This window comes from Prionailurus bengalensis, chromosome C2, assembly GCF_016509475.1.
Source record: "Prionailurus bengalensis isolate Pbe53 chromosome C2, Fcat_Pben_1.1_paternal_pri, whole genome shotgun sequence".
NCBI lineage: Eukaryota > Metazoa > Chordata > Mammalia > Carnivora > Felidae > Prionailurus > Prionailurus bengalensis.
In genome coordinates, this window is record NC_057350.1 from 11,085,611 (window position 1) to 11,105,771 (window position 20,161).

At 48.3% G+C, this 20,161-nt stretch overlaps 1 protein-coding gene and 1 non-coding gene across 2 annotated transcripts in view; one reads left to right on the forward strand and one right to left on the reverse strand.

Moving 5' to 3' along the window:
• Positions 1-20,161, reverse strand: part of KCNE2 (potassium voltage-gated channel subfamily E regulatory subunit 2) — a 50,693-nt gene that overhangs the window by 28,398 nt on the left and 2,134 nt on the right. The window contains exon 2 of the mRNA XM_043593665.1: positions 3,938-4,057. Within this exon, the coding sequence (XP_043449600.1) occupies positions 3,938-4,048 (111 nt within the window). The 5' untranslated portion in view covers positions 4,049-4,057. The remainder of the gene's footprint in view (positions 1-3,937; positions 4,058-20,161) is intronic.
• Positions 4,030-4,134, forward strand: LOC122492495. The gene has a single exon (XR_006299673.1). It is a non-coding gene; the product is annotated as a U6 spliceosomal RNA (small nuclear RNA).

Consider the following 20,161-nt stretch of genomic DNA (forward strand, 5'->3'; position numbering starts at 1 on the left):
GAGAGAGAGAGAGAGAGAGAGAGAGAGAGAGAGAAAGCAGAGGAAGGGCAGAGAGAGAGAGGGAGGCAGAGAATCTGAAGCAGGCTCCAGGCTCTGAGCTGTCAGCACAGAGCCTGACGCGGGGCTCGAACTCACGAACTGCGAGATCATGACCCGAGCCAAAGTCAGACACACAACTGACTGAGCCACCCAGGGGCCCCTATGTTTTATTTTTAAAACGTGGGAAATAACTGGAAGGAGGACAATCACTGCTTCTCAGTGAGCTCAAGGTCCACAGGACCGAGTGGAAGAAGGAGCTCATAATATGAAAACACAAAGATTTGGAAAACAGGAGGAAATAGCAAGGGATTTAGAGGGACAAAACAGGAAATAGGACGTTCAGGGAATAGGAGCGTCAGAAGGAGAGATGGAGAGGGAAAGAGAAGAACAGATGGAGGAGAAGTAATATTTAAGCAAATAACAGAAGAAAATCTCCATGGTCTGATACAAGATTTAAGGCTGTAGATGGAAAGGGCCAAGTCCCAGACAGGGTTATTTATTTATTTATTTATTTATTTTGTAAAGACACACACCTAGATGTAACTTGGTGAAATCTTAGAATTCCAAGAGCAAAGAAAACTGCTTACCAAGATGAGAGAGGAGGAAGGGTTACGAAGGGAGGTAGAGCTGTTTCTTTCTACATCTTCACGGTGTTTCACTAATAAATATGAGTACTCCCTATTTCAAAATTGACAAAGAAAAATATATGAATGGGATTCTAGTGATTCTCATTTTTCTAGGGGCCCTCTTGACCCAATGTCTAAAGACAGGCATGACCCTGGACCCAGTGCCTAATTGTCCCGTTTCTCTGGTTCGGCCTCTCACATCTGGGTCCTGGGCAGCTCGAGCTCCTTCAGACCATCAAGCACTTCTTGGGTCTTTACTTTGAGCTTGAAACTGTGCTTGACACTGACATGCAAAGGTGAATGAGCATGGTTTCTATGCTTGGAGCGTAAGGTGAGGCCTCTGGGCCTTTGCTCTTGGCTGATCGTCTGGGTGAATGGTGACATCACAAAACATCATGCACATTTCCCCCATCAGCCTGACTGGGACCGCCACCCCCCCGACCTGTCAAAGGAAGGTGGTCTGACTCTATAGCCTTGTGGTTTCCATGACAACCTCGGGATGGCATGGAACCTAGCCGAGGTTCTTCTGAGACAAGATGGGTGACTTGGCCTTCCCCCAACCATCCCAGCTCCTTTCCTTTCTCCTGGCACCTGCCTTCCACATCATCCCAGTCACAATGTGTGTTGGGATTCCCTGATTTCAGGAACACATTCTATATTCGAAAGGCAATGGAAAACAGTCCCCAGAGACAGGCCACCGGGAAGCAGTTGTCACCCAGGGGGGACAAGAGAGGAAATTAAGAACCCAAGAGAGGAGACTCCCTGAAGAGGAAGGTTCTCCCCACGTCTTCTCTGGTCAGGAGAGTGAGATGGGGATATAGGAACTTTAAGGGAAGTCAGCAGGAGGAGCATCGGGGAGGACTAGAGAGGTAGTCTCTATCAGAAGGACCGTGGAGGGCCACCACCCAGGGCACTGACCCGCACTGCCAGGATCTGCCAGGGGCAGCTCAGGAGGGTTGTAAATGATACTCAGTGAGGCAGGAATATCACCATATCGGACACAGTCGGGTTTCCAATCACCAGTGTGTCTGCGGAGCTAATGCGTTTGCCTCTCTGGAGGTACCAGACTAGGTAAAGGGGTGCAGCTTCCCAGGTGCTCAGTGACTCCGAGTAACATCAGATGCACCTTTAGCACAAGGCAATAAACTCACACTCCCCGCTTGTTTGCCATCACCCCTCCACAACCTACCTCTCTGATTCCCCTTCCACCTGTCGGGTCAGGAACTGGGCACGGCCTGGAGCTTGGGACCCTTCCTTACCCCAAAGCTTCTTCTCAATTCCAGAGGCCAAGAAACAAGAGCACGGTCACCCCTCCTTCCCGCCCCCTGAGATATGCATCTTAGTTAGTTAGGGCAAAGACCCCAGAGGCCCAAATGAGGACATGTCAAGGCATCCCAGGGCAGCTCAAGGCCACGTGGCAACCCCAGCCAAGGTCCGAGCCAAAGGACATAAAGAAATAAGCTTTCCATGGAGAGAATCTTCAAGGATTTGCACTCCTGCCCAGTTGACAAAAGCCCCAAAGTGTTGGCCTGGGGAGGGAGCGCCAGCTTTATGTTTAGTCTGGCACTGATCTAACAGGCCTACAAGGATCAGCACGCTGAGAGTGTGGGTTTCAAGGCCCCTGAGTACCCGTGTTTATCTTCAGGCCCAGATCCAAGAGCTGAGAAATGTGTCCGTTTCAAAATAATAATTACAATAGTCTGTCTTCGGTGGGATGCAGACTTTGGAATCCATGTCAAAGTACAGTGGGACAAAACACCCTAAGAGGAAGAGATTTGTATGCCCGAAGAATGGAATTTAATAGAAGAATTCTCAGAATTCATGTGGGCCTCACGCACCTCAATAAGAAAAAGATGTGAAGACGTGATAATTGGAAGAGATAATGAGGGAAAAGACTGGAGCTTAATGCTTTGCAAAATTGGGTGTTTCAGCTGGTTCTGGTCATTGGACAATGGAAGGATCAGCATTTGGATATTCAATTACCTCCTGAAGCTGAGGACTAGTTGAATATATTTGGTTCCGGAAATGTCCCGATGAAGCAAGAGAAAAATGGAACAAAAGGCTTTGGCAGAGGCCAAGCCATTCTCACAGCTGCAGAAATGGAAGACAAATCCAGAGCGCCCTCCACCCCGCCCCAAACCCAGCCCCCTCGTGGCCTTAGGAAAACACACGAAGCGGAGCTTTGCGACAGCTTGGCTCACGACGGCATGAGCCCCCCCAGGAAGACCCCCTCTGTGGGCCCACCGTGTCCCTAGGACACGCCATCTCTGCCCCACTGAGAACGAGAAATACTGAAATAACCTTTCTGACTGTTGGCACGAGGCACCCGGGCACCCGGGCACCCAGGCACTTACCAACTGGCTTCCCTGCCTCCTTCTAGAAAAATGCCAACTTCTCAACCACACACTGACATTCCTGGCAGAAAGAGCCTTCTTATTCCAACCTGAACCAACGAGAAACAAAGCCAGTCGAGAAATTTGCCTGTTGGGATTGCAACGCTTTGAATGCCATCAGTCATGTGGAAAATGTCGAGCCGAGCCTGGCAGAGCTCTCCAAGGCCTCCATGCAAACAACAAAAGGCTGCTGAGAGCTCTCAGGCCCGCGTGGAGGAGGAATCGCTAATCACAAAACCAGTCCCTGGCCTCCTCCGATGGCCCTAATGAGGACCAGGTGACCGCAGATGAATGCGACCACACTGCCTTTGCGTTTGTCAACTCTGAGATTACCGCAAAGCCTGGAATGAATGAGTCTACAAACAAGAAAATCTATCTGTTCGGGAGCTGGAAAGAATAGGATGTGGAAAAGGCGGGGGTGCCATCAATTACTTGTGGTTCTCGGAGAGCCAAGAATTATGCTTGGAAGTACAACTTCTGAGCATCTGGAGAAGTCTTTGGTCAGCATCCTCAGTCTTCTGGATAATATCAAAATCATTCAGACCATCCAAGCGAGGCCAGATGGAGGCAATATTGTGTAGTGTGCAAACTTGTCTTGGGCCCCTCTCTGCCCTCCCCCTGCTTCTTGCCTGTCTTCCTGGCAGGGGGAGGGGCACACCACCCAGAACAGCTTAGGGTCTCACCTTCTCACCTGCCAAATCTGCTCCTAAGAATGGGTCTGAAACGGGGTATTAACCTATTTATATTGTAATGGGAGCGAATGCCTTCGGACAGAGGGTCCCGGTTCTCACCGTGGAAACTGAGGAAATAGCTGACAGCAGAGAAGGCAGGGGTCACAGTGAGGAAGCTTTGGCGGAGGGAGGAGGGAGGGACACTCACCCAGCTCTTCCCTTCACTTCCTGTGGGGCCTTGGACACTGGCCTCTCTCTCTTGGTCTCGGTTCCCTTCTCTCCACAAGGAGGGACACGACTGCTCCCTTTGGCGACACATATACTGAAATTGGAAAAGCACAGGGAAGATTAGCATGGCCCCTGTGCAAGGCGGGACATGACTTAGGTGACTTGGATCTCCCTTCGATCTGGACTGGCCCACGGGCCGTGGGCCGGCGGAAGCTTCTCGTGAGGTAGTGAGGCCTGTTTATGGAGATGGGGGGACCCGATAGGAGGTGCTGCAGCGCCCCTGTGGAGCAGCCTGTCGCCGCCTCCGGAAAGGGTGACGACGGGGTCCACCGGGCCTGGGGGACTGGCCACTAGGGGTCACTCTCACGGTACCCGTGGGGGCACTTGGGATCGTACTGACGGTGTGATAGTACTCGGGCTGGGCCCCGGTGTACCTCGATTTTACTCCCCTGCAGGGTTCCAGTCACCCTGCAGGTGAGACAAATGACTCAGCTTTGCCAGGGCGAACGACGCCCCCTGGGTTTGTGCAAAGCCACCACCACCCTGCGTCCTCCTCCAAATCATTCCCAAGCAATATCGGACACGGCAGGAGCTCGACTGTTCCCGCGGACGCTGTCCCTGTCATCACGCCTCCTCCTCTTCCCTCACAGCCCGCCTGCACCTCAAAGCGCCCCACAAACCCCGTGGACTTGACCGGACTAGAAGTCAGGGCCACAGAGGACCATTCCTTGTTATTCATAAATGTAGGTGGGTTGTTTTTTGTTTTTTGATTTTTTTTTTTTCTTAGGAGAGGTATGGGGGTGTCTGGGAAAAGGTTTTTAAAATAACTTTTTACAGCTAATGAAGAATTTTAAAATATCCTTTAAAACAAAAGGCCTCTTTGGAGCTCAGGCCGCAGAACACCAACACAATGAGCACCCTGTTTACTTGCTACAAATTGTTTACTTTGCTACAAATTGAATGCAGAGAGAGGGCTTTTTGTGCCTCGGGTTGCAAAGATGTCAGCCTCGAAAAGAATTCAAGTAACTTTAGCCCCGTTCCACACACCCCACCTCAACTATGTGCTATGGAATGATGTTGTGTTTGGAGCAGCTGTCCAGCGCTCTGATTTGGCCCTGCGGTGGGGTGGGGGTGGCCGGGTCTCTTATTACAACTCTGTCTTTTAGACCCTAGGGTGAAGAAAATGAATACAGCAACGTGGTGTTTTTGACCTGTGGAAGAGACTCCAGGCTCCACGTGAGATGGAAGGGAGGGCGTGTAGGAAGGAGGGGAGGAGAGGTGCTCTCTCTCCTCACAGCTTATTTTGGGGAGCTATCCCTCACCCTCTGACCACCCCCCCCCCACACCCCGCCCTCCACGGTCTGCCATTAATGAAAATATATCTTCCACTCTCCAATCCCATGGTTCCCCATAGTTCACCCTAGTTGCTGTTTGCTTTGGGCTACATTGTGTCCCTCCCGAATTTGTGTATTAGAACCCCAACCCCCAGTATCTCAGGATGTATTTGGAGATGGGGCCTTTAAAGAGGTGATAAGGCTAAAATGGGGCCTTTCGGGTGGGCCCTGATCCTATCTGACTGGTTTCCTTGTAAGAAGAGGAAATTTGGACACACCCGAGAGACACCAAGGGTGCACGTGCACCAAGGGAGACCACGTGGGGACACAGCGAGAAGATGCCCGTCTGTCTCCAAGCCAAGGAGAGAGGTCTCCGAGGAAACCAGCCCTGCGGGCACCTTGATCTTGGACTTCTAGCCTCCAGAACTGTGTGCAATAAATTTCTGAAGTTTTAAGCCAGCCGGTCTATAGTATTTTGTATGGAGCCCTAGCAATTTAATACCCTGTCAGAAGACAAAGACCCTGGAGCTGTCTCCAAGCTTTCCTTTCTCATTCTATAAATAGAAATATCTGTCTTGTAGGACTCTTGCAAGGGTTCAGATTGCAGGTGACAAGGCATGGGGAGCAGGGGTTGGAGACAGGCGCTCGCTAAATAATTATGAATGTTCAAATTGTTATTGAGGGACTAATCGGTGCTTGTATGTTACTTATGGGCCCCTGGCCCCTTACTCTCCGTCATTCCTGAAATCTCTCTCTATCGCTTTGATGATTTAGGCACAAAAGGATTTCGTGTTGTTGGCAAGCCTGGGGATCTCCTCCTCTGAGCCACCATGTTGTCCATTTCCAGGGGGCCCAATTCCTGGTGTTTGTCACCCTGAAACCAATCCCTTCTTCATGACTGTAATTTACACCCTCACCAATTTCACAGAAAGTCAGTATTCCATAGTAACCATTGGCAAGACAAAGTTGTGTTGAAGGTCTATGCGAATTGTATCCACAAAGCTATTCACTTTTAGGTCAAACTCTAGGAAATTAGTCAGGTGTGATTTTGCCCTGATACAATCTGTTTCCTTTCCCCAAAGAAATACTATTTTTTAACTATTGGGAATTCTGTCTTCTCTCATACCTGTGCTGTGTGATATGCTGGAGTAGCAAGGCTTATACACTGAGACTTCTGTTAGGTAGGAGGGTTTCCGGGGACACTGTGACCACATGTAATGATGGGTTACATCCTTCCCCAACAGTCCTGGCCATTGATCTACATTTAGCTTGCTTGTCTTTGAAAATACTGGACTTTGACCACCTCTGAAATGAAACTTCCAACCTGATAAATTAGAATCTCCCCCAAAGTTCTCCCAACCAACATTGGCTCGGATCCTGGCCACATACCACTTCTCTAGCTTAATTTCTCTAACTCAAAAGACCCTCTTAGCCCTCAGTGTCCGAGAGCCACAGATGCTCTGCGTGGCTTTTGGACCAATCTTTCTATAAACACTTTGGCCTTGAAAAGTTAGCTCACCGCGGAGCTAGTTTAGATCTCTTTGTCTAAATGAGATGGGCAGGACAAACAACTGTAACAGCAGAGGTAAATGTACCGTATCCTGTCTAATTAATGTTTTTCAGCTTTTACAAGACACTCTCCTCACTACTGACGGATAACCTCAGCCTCAGGATTGTAGAGACAGCTGTGCTCGTGCAAAGAGAGTTGTCTCCATTTATGCCAGCCATGGCTGTCCGTCTTTGGCAACTACTTCTCTCCGTATCTGACGTCTCTTCCTTCCACTTGGACTTAGGAAAGCTGCATGCCCAGGGATCACTCTTTTAAAAAGTAGTAGGAGCCAGAACTCAGTCACAAGGAGTTTGACTCCGCTGAGCATGTCCTGCCTCACATCTGTATCTGTCTCCCTCTTGCTATTGTGTGTCCACTCAACTGCATGGCCCTGGGGCAAAGCAAGACTCCTCAACCCAAGGCAACCCTGGACCAGAAGGGCTGTCTTCCTCCAGGGAGCCCAGCAGTCTGGGGAGGACCTTGACATTGGCGGCTGCGGCCCCTGGCCCCTTACTCTCCGTCCTGGATTCTGTTCCGTCCGTACTTTCTCCACCCTCTCCAGACCAGCTCAGCTGCATGCACTTTGCCTGCTGAGTTGCCACCACGGAAGGGGAACCCAATTTTGTCCCCAAGATGCAGAAAAGAGGAGCAGTTATGCCGTAGACTTCCAGTGGGCTGCCCAGTTTCAATCCTGGCTCCTCCACTTACTCGCTGTGTGGTTTGGGACAAATTACTGGACCTCTCTGCGCCTTGGACTCCACATCTGTAAAATGCGGAATGACAACAGCACCTCCCTCACAGGGAGACTGTGAAGATGAAACAGCATAGTCTGAACACTGAATAATCATTTGCTGTCGTTATTTGCACTAGCGGTCCTAAGGACACATCCCTCCTCTTAGAGATAATATTTTAGAAGGAAGCTCTTGTTAAAAATCTAAAAAAATTTTTTTTACTGTTTATTTTTATTTTTGAGCGCGCGCGCGCGCTAGAGAGAGAATGTAAACAGGGGAGGAGCAGAGAGAGAGGGAGACACAGAGTCCGAAGCAGGCTTCAGGCTTGGAGAAGTCAGCACGGAGCCCGAGGCGGGGCTCAAACCACACAAATCGTGAGATCATGACCTGAGCCCAAGTTGGACTGAGCCAGCCAGGTGGCCCTAAAAAATTGTTTTCATGTTTATTTTTGAGACAGAGAGACAGCGAGCACATGTGTGCATGAGTGGGGGAGGGGCAGGGAGAAGAGGGGGCAGAGGACCCGAGGCAGACCTTTCGCTGACAGTGGTGAGCCTGATGCGGGGCTTGGACTCAAGAACCGTGAGATCATGACCTGAGCTGAAGTCAGATGCTTAACCAGCTGAGCCAGCCAAGCACCCCTAGTAGGAAGCTCTTAACCGTAGAGAACACTGGAAGAGCTAAAGAAATACGTCTCTAACTGTAGATTTCCAGGCACCCTGGTGCATGGGTACTTCCTTGTATCCTCCAAATCATATCACCCACCTGTCCTGACCATGCTAACAGCGCAAATAATAGCCACCAAGCTATTTGTGTGCACAAAGTAGCCGATCGCTTCGCGCCAACACTGACTCAAGCTTTTCATTAGTTTGATGTGTGCGGAGGAGGTTCCTGTGCTATTTAAATGAGGCCCAAGGAAGACTTAATCTCTGCAGTGATGACCATTACTCCAGAAAAGCAATGAGGGAGGGGCAGGGCCCGGCCCCAGGCTGGCTTGCTAGGCCTTGCCTGAATTCTGTCCACAGAGCGGGGAGCAGGGTAGAGGGGCTGTGCTAAAGGAGAGTGGACAGCTCTGGAGGTCCCCCCCCCCTTTTTTTTTTCTGCTGTGCACAGTTGGACCAGTTACTGGTCCCGATCGCGGCGCCTTGTTTATTGATTCCACAGGCTCAGGACCAGAGCATGATGAATATCACTTTTCCACTGGGGCTAAAGTCACAGGGCCAAAAGACTGAGGCAGTCATCCAGAAAACAAAATTGTTTTTGTCTGAATGTGCCGTTGGAGATACTCTGAAAAACAGGCTTTTCAGGTGATTATGGAACTTAAGCAAAGCCAGGCTCTTGCTTGAATTATCCACATAATTGCCCCTGTTCTCCCGTGTGATCATGCAGATACGACCTCGCAAATCTCCGGCTCATCTGAGCGAGCATTCGAAGTCAGGCAACAAGGGTAATGATGCCAATTTAATAAAGGAAGGACTAGGCTCTGCTGAGAATCCAGCTGTAGCAACAGCCTGGTGTTTAAGAATTTGTGTTTAAGGACTTCCTTTGGCAGAGGTTTGACGAATGTTTTTATTGCTAGTTGTCCACAATAATCCTGGAAGGTGTAGTTCCCGCCTTGAGGATCATCTTGGTCCCTGAACAAGCTTGTCATCTCGGATGTCTTTCCCTGCTGGGAAATCCTGTTTCCCTACTGCTGGGGGTGTCCATGGTGGGCCGGTTCCCGAATCAGCCGTCTGCTCTGTATTAACCAACCTGGCTGCCATCTTGCACAGTCAGTGTATTTCCTCTGAGACGCGCTTCCTGTCCCTGCCTTTGGCTAGCTAGGCAGTTACCCCCCTGAGGGGGGTATTGGATAGAGTATCCAAGCACCACCCCCACCAAGGCCACAGCCAGGACCCCAGCAGGAAATAAGTGGCTTGGCAAGATATGATCATTCAAGGAGGAGATAATTACAAAATGGTGGGCTGGCTGAACGGGACCCTGAGGGCTGGTGCAAGACTGCAGCGTTGACACTGTCTTGGCTTTTCCATCCATCTGACCAGACAAGGGAGGCAGTGGTCCCCAGAACACGGAACATGGAACAGGCCACCTTGGGAAGAGCTGCGAGGGACATAGCCTGCCAAGACCACCTTAGAGCAAGGGGCCAGGGAATTCAGACTAGGCGCCATCCCACTGCTAGCCTCTGATCTTAGGTTGAGCACCCTCCTAGCTGGACTCGACCAGAAGGGGGAATCTCCTCCATCCCATCCATGAGCCCATACAGGTCAGGCCCTCAGGGCAGAAAACAGGGGTGGAAGAGGGTGGAGGGTGGAAGCAACATGGTGAAGAGAGAGATCCTGCAAACGGAGAAGTCAAAACTCAATTGTACAAAGGAACCCAGCTTGCAAATTCAGAATGGAGTTTCCTTGGGTCTTGTAACCAGACTCTAAATCCCAACAAGAGTCAGCTGGTATAGAACCTAGAATCTGCTGGCTTCACAGGTCTGAGAGGGTTATTTTGACTTTGGTTCCGATAAGTTATCATCGCCTTAGGAAGCTATAGAAATTGCTACCTTGTATAGTCACTGAAATCTCGGGAATGGGTAGAAATAAAAATGAGTAGGAAGATAATAAAGAAATAGCTCCATGATACTAGCACTTTTATCACTGTTTTAAGAGTAATTGTAACAAAGTGCCATTATCACCATGATAATAACATACACGTTTTTTGAAGTATGTAAAAGAACCCGATATGGTAGAATTGTGATTTTAATTGGATGATAAGGCAAATTTGATTAAAGAAGTTCGTAATCAATGTTTAAATGTCAGGGACTTTTTTAATTTGGAAATTCCTAAGTTTTATGTTATTGGGTGGGCAAATGGTGTTTGGATTTTTACAGGAACAATATTTAATAGGCTTATGGGATTAATAAATCATGCATTAGATTAAGCACACGTAGTATTGAGTGTTGCTTTTTATGGTCAAAGCCATTGGACGTTGACAGGGCCACTCTCATGTTACCATGGACATTGTCACGTAAGGTCCAAACCAAGTCCCTTCATGGCTGTGATGCATCGATTGATTCCTACGGGGATTTCTCATCCTAATTCTTTACTGCTAGACCCTCTTTTTGGTCTCTGATGTGAGGCCTAGTTCTTGCCCTACTATTATTTGGGGGTATGTATGCCTTGACTCCCCGACTAGACTGTAACCTCAGGGAGACCAGAACTTCTCCAGAAACAATCTTCATTTCTTTTCCATTTTCCATTTCTCCAAGCCCAGTGCTAGACACATAGTAGGTAGTCACTACATGTTTGCTATTCGGTTGTTTGTTTTTAGACATGTGTGCAATGGTTGTTATTACGCTACAGGTACCCCAATAAACAAAATAACATTTTCTGTCAAGGAAGGAGTTAATATAGAGGATTCAGATGCGGCCAGCTTGAGTATTTAGTGATGAGAATGTTTTATTGGTACTTCCAGGACTTCCGTAAAAATACTTCCTCAATTCTAGGATGACCTTTGTGCCCTTTCTCTATTTCACCCTCACTATCGTGCAGAGACTCATTCAGCACGGTGGACTTTTTAGGCTCTGGGGTTCTCTAAAGGTATAAGGTACAACTTCTTTTGAGGAGGCTCAAACCTTGTTAACAGAATTCATCTATTAAGAAGATGTCCTACGAATATCTACTGTGTGTCCAGCATGTGCTAGGTCCTGGGAATACAGAGAAAGACGCAGAGTCTCTGCCCCCTTACAAGGTCATGATCTAGTCGGCCTCGCACAAAACCATACGCCATGTGTTCCGTGAGATGTGAGTGACAATAAATCTTCTTATTAGACTTGAGAAGGAAGCCACCATGGTGTGACTGAGTCGTTGGGAAGGTTCCGTGAAAGAGGTGGCAGGCTGGTGAGATAGACCTTAGGGAATCAAGGGTGGAGGGTGGAGGTGGGAGATGTCTTCTTACTCGAGGCGGGTGAACAAGGTAGTAACAGAGGTAGAAGCGATTCTGTTCCGGCCACACTGCAGCACGGTGGCCCCATTGTCCCAGGGTAACTGCTGAGAATGGAGCTCTGCGGAAGTGATACGAGCCGACCAGAGCCCACTGAGGGCCATCTAGGAAGGGATGACAGGGTGTCAAGTCCCCGTCAAGGGTTGAGAGTAGATCCACAGGTAGTGCGATGACAACATGATGTGTCGGAGGTGGTGTTTTTAGTATCAGACATTCCTTCCTGCTCACTAGGTCCTTCTTCTAGTCTATCAATTGGAACATTCCAAAGGCAGGATTTTAAAAACCTGACCCAGCCAAGGTGGCGGTGGGCTGTGGAATGGGATAAGAGGCATGGGGAGTCAGTGAGGGAGGGGCTACTCTACTTGAGGAAGAATCACACCCCGTGAGCATTCCTGAAAGGGGGCAAGCCTGGAGGGAGGAGGTGCCTCCGTGCCAAGCCTGAGGGCTGGAGAAGCAAAAGCTGGGCGGCATGTCAATGGGGCAAATGGCCCAGTCCCCTGTCAGTTTCCCTGAATCCACATCAGGGTTGAGAGTAGCTGGATGATCCCCGTGTGCCCCAGAGTAAGAAGTAATAGAGAGAGAGAGCCAGAACTCAGGGGCCCCAGGAGGACACTGCGGTGACATACATTGCCGAGGACAGGGACCTGACAGGAGTGACAGAAGCCTCGGGCTGTGCCAGTGTGTGTGGAGGATGATGAGTGGTAACCGGATGCCAGACCCTCACCCCCACCACCTCCCGGCATAAGAATCCCGGGGGGAAAGGGGAGAACAGGGCAGCAGAAAGATCTGAGGTGACCCCGAGTTCACAGACATTTCGGTTTCCACTATGTGGCAAACTAAGAGCCCGAAATAGAATGTAAAGGTGGTTATTTTGAAAATTAAAATAATGAACGTCTCTGAGTTTGTGATCTGAGATTTGTGCCACACGTTTAAGACTAGAAGGAAACGCAGAGACACTGAAATAGACACAGAAAAGTAGGACAAAACCCCAAAGAGATAGGTGATGTCACAGAAGTCAGGGGAAGGAAGAGATCCGTGAACTGGGTCGCAGCAGGGGAGCATCCAAGGAGCTGATGCCTGAAGAGCCAGGGATGAGCCACGGTCCCCCCAAGTTGGCTGTGAGAAGTGAGGCAGTGGGCTCTCAGGGCACGGAGGCCACCCGCACAACGCTTCCCTCGGCCTTACCAGCCGCCTCTGGGTGCACCTAGTCATGTACCTTGAACTGGGGACACCGTCGCCTGCCCCGTTCTTCGGGGGACAGACCATTTAGCCCTTTTTTGATCCCAATACAAGCCTCCTTGTCAGGAAGTTTGACCGGACTCAGCATACATATTGAAAAGCAAACATGAGGCGGACTTGGTCCAGTTTGAAGGTCATAGAGCAGCTGACTGAATATAACGCTTCAAAATGGAAGGGGACGAAGGGAATCAGGTAAGCTTAGGACAACTGTCAGCTCGTCGATCTGACACTGTGACCAGAATTGGTCATGGTGCTACAGGCCAGTGACTACGCTCCAGTCCAGTGTCGATGACCCACGCACTGATTCCCCGTATAACTTTGGGCAAATCACCTACTTCTCTGGGTCTCACTTTCCTCCTCTGTAAAAGAGCCACCCTGCATCCTCAGAGATTTCTTCTGTTCTCTCCACCGTTTTCCGGGTTTTGTCCTCGGCTACTGGCATATTATTGTTAAATGCAAAGTGCTACAGCTGTCGATTGACCAAACCATGAGGACGTGTTGTCCGGTTAGCGTGGGTTTGGTGAAACGTGCATGCCTATACCCTGTTGGTGAGGATATGACGCTAGAGGACAATGTGACAATAAGTAACAAAAGCCTTGAGAAAATTGTTGTAGCTGTGACACAGCGATCCCATTTCTAGACGTTTAGCCGGGAAATAATCCCAGGCATGTGAAAAGATACGTGGGCAAGGATGGATGTTCATAACTAGGAGAAAATTGGAAACAAATGCCAGACAATAGGAGATGATTATCTAAATTATGATACATTCACACAATAGAATACCATGTGTAAAATTATCCATAAAATTATACTGTAGGTGCACATTTATTGCCACGAGGAAATGTGTATAATATTACGCAGGACAGGGGGTTACAATGGGACCTGATCTTTGCAACATTATTTGTTCCATGTATAAGAATAAAAAATAAAGGAGAAGGATGGCGTGAGGGTAGAGGTGGTTTTTATTTGCTTCTTTGTGCTTCTCTGTGTTTCCTGAGTTTTCGGCAATGAATGTGAACTATGTTTGCAATCGCGTTTTTATTTTTTTTTATTATTTTTTTTCAACGTTTATTTATTTTTGGGACAGAGAGAGAGACAGAGCATGAACGGGGGAGGGGCAGAGAGAGAGAGGGAGACACAGCATCGGAAACAGGCTCCAGGCTCTGAGCCATCAGCCCAGAGCCCGACGCGGGGCTCGAACTCCCGGACCGCGAGATCGCGACCTGGCTGAAGTCGGACGCTTAACCGGCTGCGCCACCCAGGCGCCCCTGCGATCACGTTTTTAAATACGTCTTTTATAGAGGGCGTTTTTCACCCCGCTCCTCTTTGTATTCTGATGCCAATTAATCTCTCAGAAATATGTCAGTAAGTGCTTCATCGACAAAGGGTCTTTGTCTCTGCCTGGCTCTCAGTCTTCCGGAATGTGGCTTTCCTGGATGTTGAGGAACTTCAGGGGGTTTTGGTCACATGGTCACACGGTTGGGATGTTTCCGGAGAGAAAGGTGAGAGGGGCTGGGGGTGGCTCCATCAGATCGGAAGACAGAGTGAAAAGAGTTCAGCAAGAGCTGTCTTCTCTCCACCACTGCTAAGTTCAGCGTAAGAACCTCCAGCTCTACAAACAGGGACCAGAGTGGGTGTCTGTCCATCAGGATTAGGCAGCCGGTAATATTTTTGGAAACGAAATTACAAAGCATTATGTCTACACGCCGACCATGGAAGCGGCTCCCCTCTCTAGCGGATCGCCAGCTCTCCCAGCTTCAGAAATCTTGTGGTGTCTCTTCAGCGGACCCACTACATTCGCCTGGTTTCGAGCAAATCACCAAGGCCAGTGAGATTCAGGGGGAGAGCAATTAGACGCTGTCTCTTGGTGGCAGAGTGGCAGGGCCACATTACGGAAGAGGGCAGGAGGTGACGTCTGTTGCGTCTGCCTGGCGCAAGGCCTTCTGGAAAGGAACAGCTGGTGCCTGTCGACATGTGGATCTATTGGTCTGGCATTTCCAGGCCTTCTGGTTTTCAGGAGCAGCCTGCAAAAGTCTTGAGTTTTATCTGAAATCGTTTCTTTTTTAATCTTGGCGGCAAATTCCAAACACGTTAAGAACCCTTCAGAGCCGCTGGCCGATGTCACTTCTTCCATGTTTCCCCTTATCTCCTCGTGAGAGCCCCAGCCCCTTCTTTAAGTGGTGGCGCTTCTATTTACCCCATAAACACAAGTTTTCAGCTTTGCCGTGGAGTGGGGGGGGGGGGGGAAGGTAACAGAGGATGCTGCTTAGAAAAGGGATGGTGCTGAGGGCAGGGGGAAGATGATGACGACGACCCTGGGCAGGACACCAGGGAGGACCAGGCTTCTAGAGCAGAGGACGGCAAGGCAGGCTGAGGTCATCCTTGATCAGGAGAAGAGGTCTTCTTCTCTGAAGGGAAGGAAGGAGGAAAAGAGGAGGGGGGGGGGTCTCCCAAGGTGTCCCAGCCCTTTGTTGAGTGTGGATTATGGCCATCCGGAAGCCCAACTACGATCCTCTTTGGTGCTTACCTTCTAAGCGGGTCCCCCTGTCTTCTCTGTGGGGCCCAGGCATGTGCTGAGAATGTGGCCCAGGGGAGCCCCAGGGGTAGGAGGAGCCACTGTGGGCAGTGTTCTGGGGGCTCTCTGGTGTTGCTCATCAGCCACGTAGGCCTTTCCGAGGGGACCCACGAACAGGGACCTTTTGATGCTTGCGGGCAGGGACGCAGGGACACTGAACATGATTCTGGGCTGGAGATTAGGGCAGAGGAAGGCCAATGGAGTGAGGTATGAGTGGCCTTCTACATAGTGGCTCCAGGAGAGGGCCAGTGGAGCCGGGGGTGAGGACATGCTCAGGGCACAGTCTCCTCTTAAGAAGCTGGGGGAACACCTATGATTGAGCCCAGAGGCCATGCCCACCTGTCGGTTCTGCCTCGGGCCAGCTCTGCCCCTGCACCCATAGCCAGCTGAGTGACAGGGCTCCCTGGTCAAGAGACAACGTGGGCCTGTACCTCCGGGGAAAAGAAGTGCCACAAACTGTCAACTCCCACTTGAAGGAACCGGTACAGAATTGATGATGCCAACCAACTCTTGGCTTAAAAAGAGAAATAAAGTATGTGGCTACTGTATTTATTCCAGTTATTAAGGACCTGAAGGAAAATTAACAGCTGCAACGTAACCGAGCAGAATGTATGATTTAATATTCTCTAGCCATATAAGCAGCAAGGGCTTTATTGAAACTCCTGGGTTCTTTTAATCTTTAGGAGACTGCTGTCAGAACCAGGCTATAACAGAACACGCAAAGATTCACAGAGAAGAATATTAGAATGCGTCCGTCGGTGAACAAAAAAGGCTAAACGTATACTCAAAAGCAAGAGAGCAATTTTTCTGAGCCTATAGATCTAGAAAAGCACATCAGCCCTCTATTGGCTACCTTATGTAAGAGTATTCAGAAAGTTGCTTTGTCTCTGTGAAATAAGGCATACCTTCCCAAATTTCATTTCCAAACTTAAATTTGAACCTGGAATAAAATTTAATTCCCCACTCACCATGCTATGCATCTGTTGGAAGAAAATTTGAAACAAATTTTCTATTGTACGGCGAAATCAATGCCAATTCATCCTGGTGTTTCTAATCAACATGCCTTATTTTCTTCTCTGTTCCCATAACTTATAATTATTTGTGGTACACTCCAAACAAACCCTTCTGTTCTTCTCCTTAGTGTCTCCTTCTGGCTTGCAATTTATATATGTGGAAGTCATTTGAGGCTGGAGATCACTGATCTATCACTGGGCAATTCTCTGGGTCTTCAAGACCCCCTGCCATTCAAAACAATCGGAGCTCTATCCCTTGGCTCCTCATAGCTCAGGTAGAATATCTTAGGGATTACAATTTTAATTAGAAGTGAAACATGGAGCCATACGGTTTCTCAAATTGGACTTTGAGAAAACAAATCATTGTCTTGGTGCCACCGCTGTTCCCTGCTAAAATAATTTCCACAAATGCTGGAGGACTCAAATATTTGATTCTTGCTCAGAAATCTCATCCAATAACTTAACATTGGCACATTCCCACCTGGGCCTTCGGCGTGAGGCTGCCTCTCACCCAGCCCTGACATTCTCCCATTCTCGATCCCTTTGGGGTTGTTTAAAATATATAGGCATATTTTCAGCTTGAAAATATTGAAAACATTTCCAATAAGTTTTTATAATTATTGAGGTTGAGTTTTGGAGAGCAAGCTTCTCAAGTGGGCATCAGACCAGGGAAATTCTTGAGAAACCAGCCAGACCTCCTGCACCTGAAATGCTGGGGGCAGAGTGGGGACTGAAGCTGAAGTTCATGTCCACAGCAATCACAACCCAGAACCTTCCTGCTTGCCTTCATCTCTTCCTTAATCTAAACGATGCGAGTCCAGGGGCAGCAACCCAGAACTAAGGAGCCAGGCACTCTCCACTGCTTACTTTAGGCAATTATGTGGTTGAATCAAAAGACAACAGCAAGACCCAGAAAAACACTCACAGCAAGATAATCCATTGCATATTAGCGGCTGGGTTGGAATCTCTTTTCCTCTGGCTGTAGTGGACCCAGGTGATGTGAATCGGTAATATGCTTTCATATTACAATTTTTCCCAGTGCTGAGTAGAGAAATGTGATTTTGTGGTCTCTCAAGCCGTTCAACGCCACTGCTTTTTGGCAAACAGAAAAATGCTTTCCTGCAGCACTTATTTCTATATCCCACTGGACTGAATTTGCACAACTAAGGGGAAAAGCCCCACAAACTCATGAGATGCTGCATGGCCGTTAGGTTTCCATTGGTCTTCAATCTTTCTCCATTGTCTCTCCAAAAATGTCAACGACTGTTGTGAAATCTTCCACACAAAACTGATTTTAATTCACTCTAGTCAAAAACAAATAAACATACCGCAATTGGGGGCGGGGGGAGGGGTGGTAAGGGAGAGGTTGAAATAATCATTTTCCATCGTAGGTGGTCACAACCCCCCCAACGTTAGGGACGCTGCCTGGGAAATACTATCCGAAGATTTATTTACCTGCTTGTTCGATGTCAGGTTTAGAAAACAGACTTACAGCTGAAAGGAGGGGCAGACAGAGTCTGGTAAGGGGGAAAGCAAGACTGTGAGCAGGAAATGGCTCTGAGATCAGATGGCAACAGGTGGGGCTGGGGAGTGGGGTTTTAAGAAGACAACATTCTCCAAAGAGGGAACTATGGGGGCAGGGGGCAGAGCTATGGAGAGAGCGTTAAAGGAGGCTTAGACCCCCTCTCTCCATTCGGGCCACGCACAGACCTTTGAGAAGGATCAAGTTTTGTCAGTCACTTTGCAATTTAGAAAAATTAAGCCACCCCTTCCCTTACCCTTCCTCCATTATTTTCTTCTGCATTCGAAGACAAATTGAAGTGATTTCTAAAGAGAAGTTGTAAAAAGAAGTGGCATAATATCTAAAATATAATTTCAGAGAGATCTAATGTGAAATAAAACTATTTTATAAGACGAGCACAACCCAATTACCTTTCTTAAAGCAATACTGCTTTATCTGCTGTATCACCTTGGAAAGGGCTTCTCTGCTCCTGATTGGTTAGAGCTGTAGGCCTGCGGATATCCAGCCAGGATGTACCCATAAGGCATAGCACCCATAGTCCGTTTTGACTGGTTGATACAAGCCATTAAATATTTTTATGAGTGATATGGATGCTTTCACAACCTGAGAGGGGTGAGGTTTAGAACACAACAAAGTGAAGAACATTTGAGTTCCAGGAGGTTGAGTTGGAATCCCTGTTCCATTTCTAACAGTGGGAACCTGACCTTCCTTTCCTCCCTTCCCCTTTCCTCTTACCCACAGTGATACATAACATCTCAGGTAACTTAAACAGCATCAACCAATAACCTCTCAAACTGGAATGCCAACAGCCTTTCTTGTCCATTGGTCGCTTTTCAAGCTGGTGAAAAAGAAGCCAACCAATAAACACCAATACAGTAGGGTCTGTGTCTCCAGAGGCCTTTACCTTTAAGATAAACTTTCCTAAGTCAGTATTCGGATCCCTTTGTCAGCCCACATTGGCACTGAAATTGGCAAGGCATTGCTATTCTCTTATAAAATATACAATGTCCTTAACAAGGAGATTATGTAGCTTCCTCTTATGTCTGTTGAGGTATCAGTTTGTAGCCAGGCATCCGGTTCCCCTTTGTATCTTTGTCCTTTCAAGTCTGATAAGGATTGCTCATCAATTATGTACTTCTCCCTCCCGGGGTTGGGGTGGAGGTGGGGAGTCCTTTGCCTCCAAGCCCAGAGAAAAATTCACTACCTGAGAGAGGCCGAGCTCTCCGTTAGTTTCTTCCACATTATGAAAGAGAATTTTCAAAACTCCGTTTCACAGCCTGTTGGAGTTTTATGGTGACGTCTCCAGGTGATGCTCACGTTTGCGTTTGCGTAAAGAGCTCTTTATATTTTTACGTATAAAAACTCGTAAACGCAGGATAGCTGTCTTCACATTTTGAAGGACATTCCTGTCAAAGGAGCACTGGGTTTCAGCTCTGTTGCTCCAGAAGGAAGAAATGGAACCAAGGGGCGGAGTCTACAGGAACAGATTTCTTCTCAAAGTTAGAAAGCACTTTCCTTAATGGTTTGAGCTGCTGACAAATGAATGGAACCACTTGCTTCAGAACAGTAGGGCTGGCCACTGGCACTGGAAGAAGACACCCTTAACACATTATTTCAAGAGACTGGACACCATTCATGAGGGAAGTGAAAAGGGGCTTTGGCACCAAATGATCACTACGGGTCTTTCCAATTCAAAGACCCCTGGGACCTCCCAACTTTGAGGAGTCGGTTGGAGAGTGGAAGTTAGCCCGCTCTGTAGAACACAGCATACTCACGAGAATACTCGTCTTCTTTTGTTCAAGTCTTCCTTTACTTCTTTTAGTAGAGTTTTATAGCTCATGATTGTATTTATATAAATACCAGGGCTTTTTTGTTTGGTTTGGCTTCTGCTTTCCGAGATTTAAAAGTTACAGCAAAATAAAGGAGTAACTTAGACTTCCGTATTTCCACAATTCAGAATGAACAGATGTTAGCTTTTTTGTCTTGTTTGCTTCTTATCAATTTTTTGGAAGAGAAAAAGAAGGAAGAAAGGAAGGAAGGAAGGGAAGGAAGGAGGGAGGGAGGGAGGGAGGGAGGGAGGAAAGGGGAGGAGCGAGCCAAGGAGCGATATTAACCAATGTCCCCAAACCAGTACCTCCCCACCTATTCTTCTTGACATCCCTCTACAGACAAAAATGTTCTTGTATCACTTTAAAAAGTTTTATTGTTAGATAGATGCGCATCTGTTAAAACACACACGCGTGCACACACACCC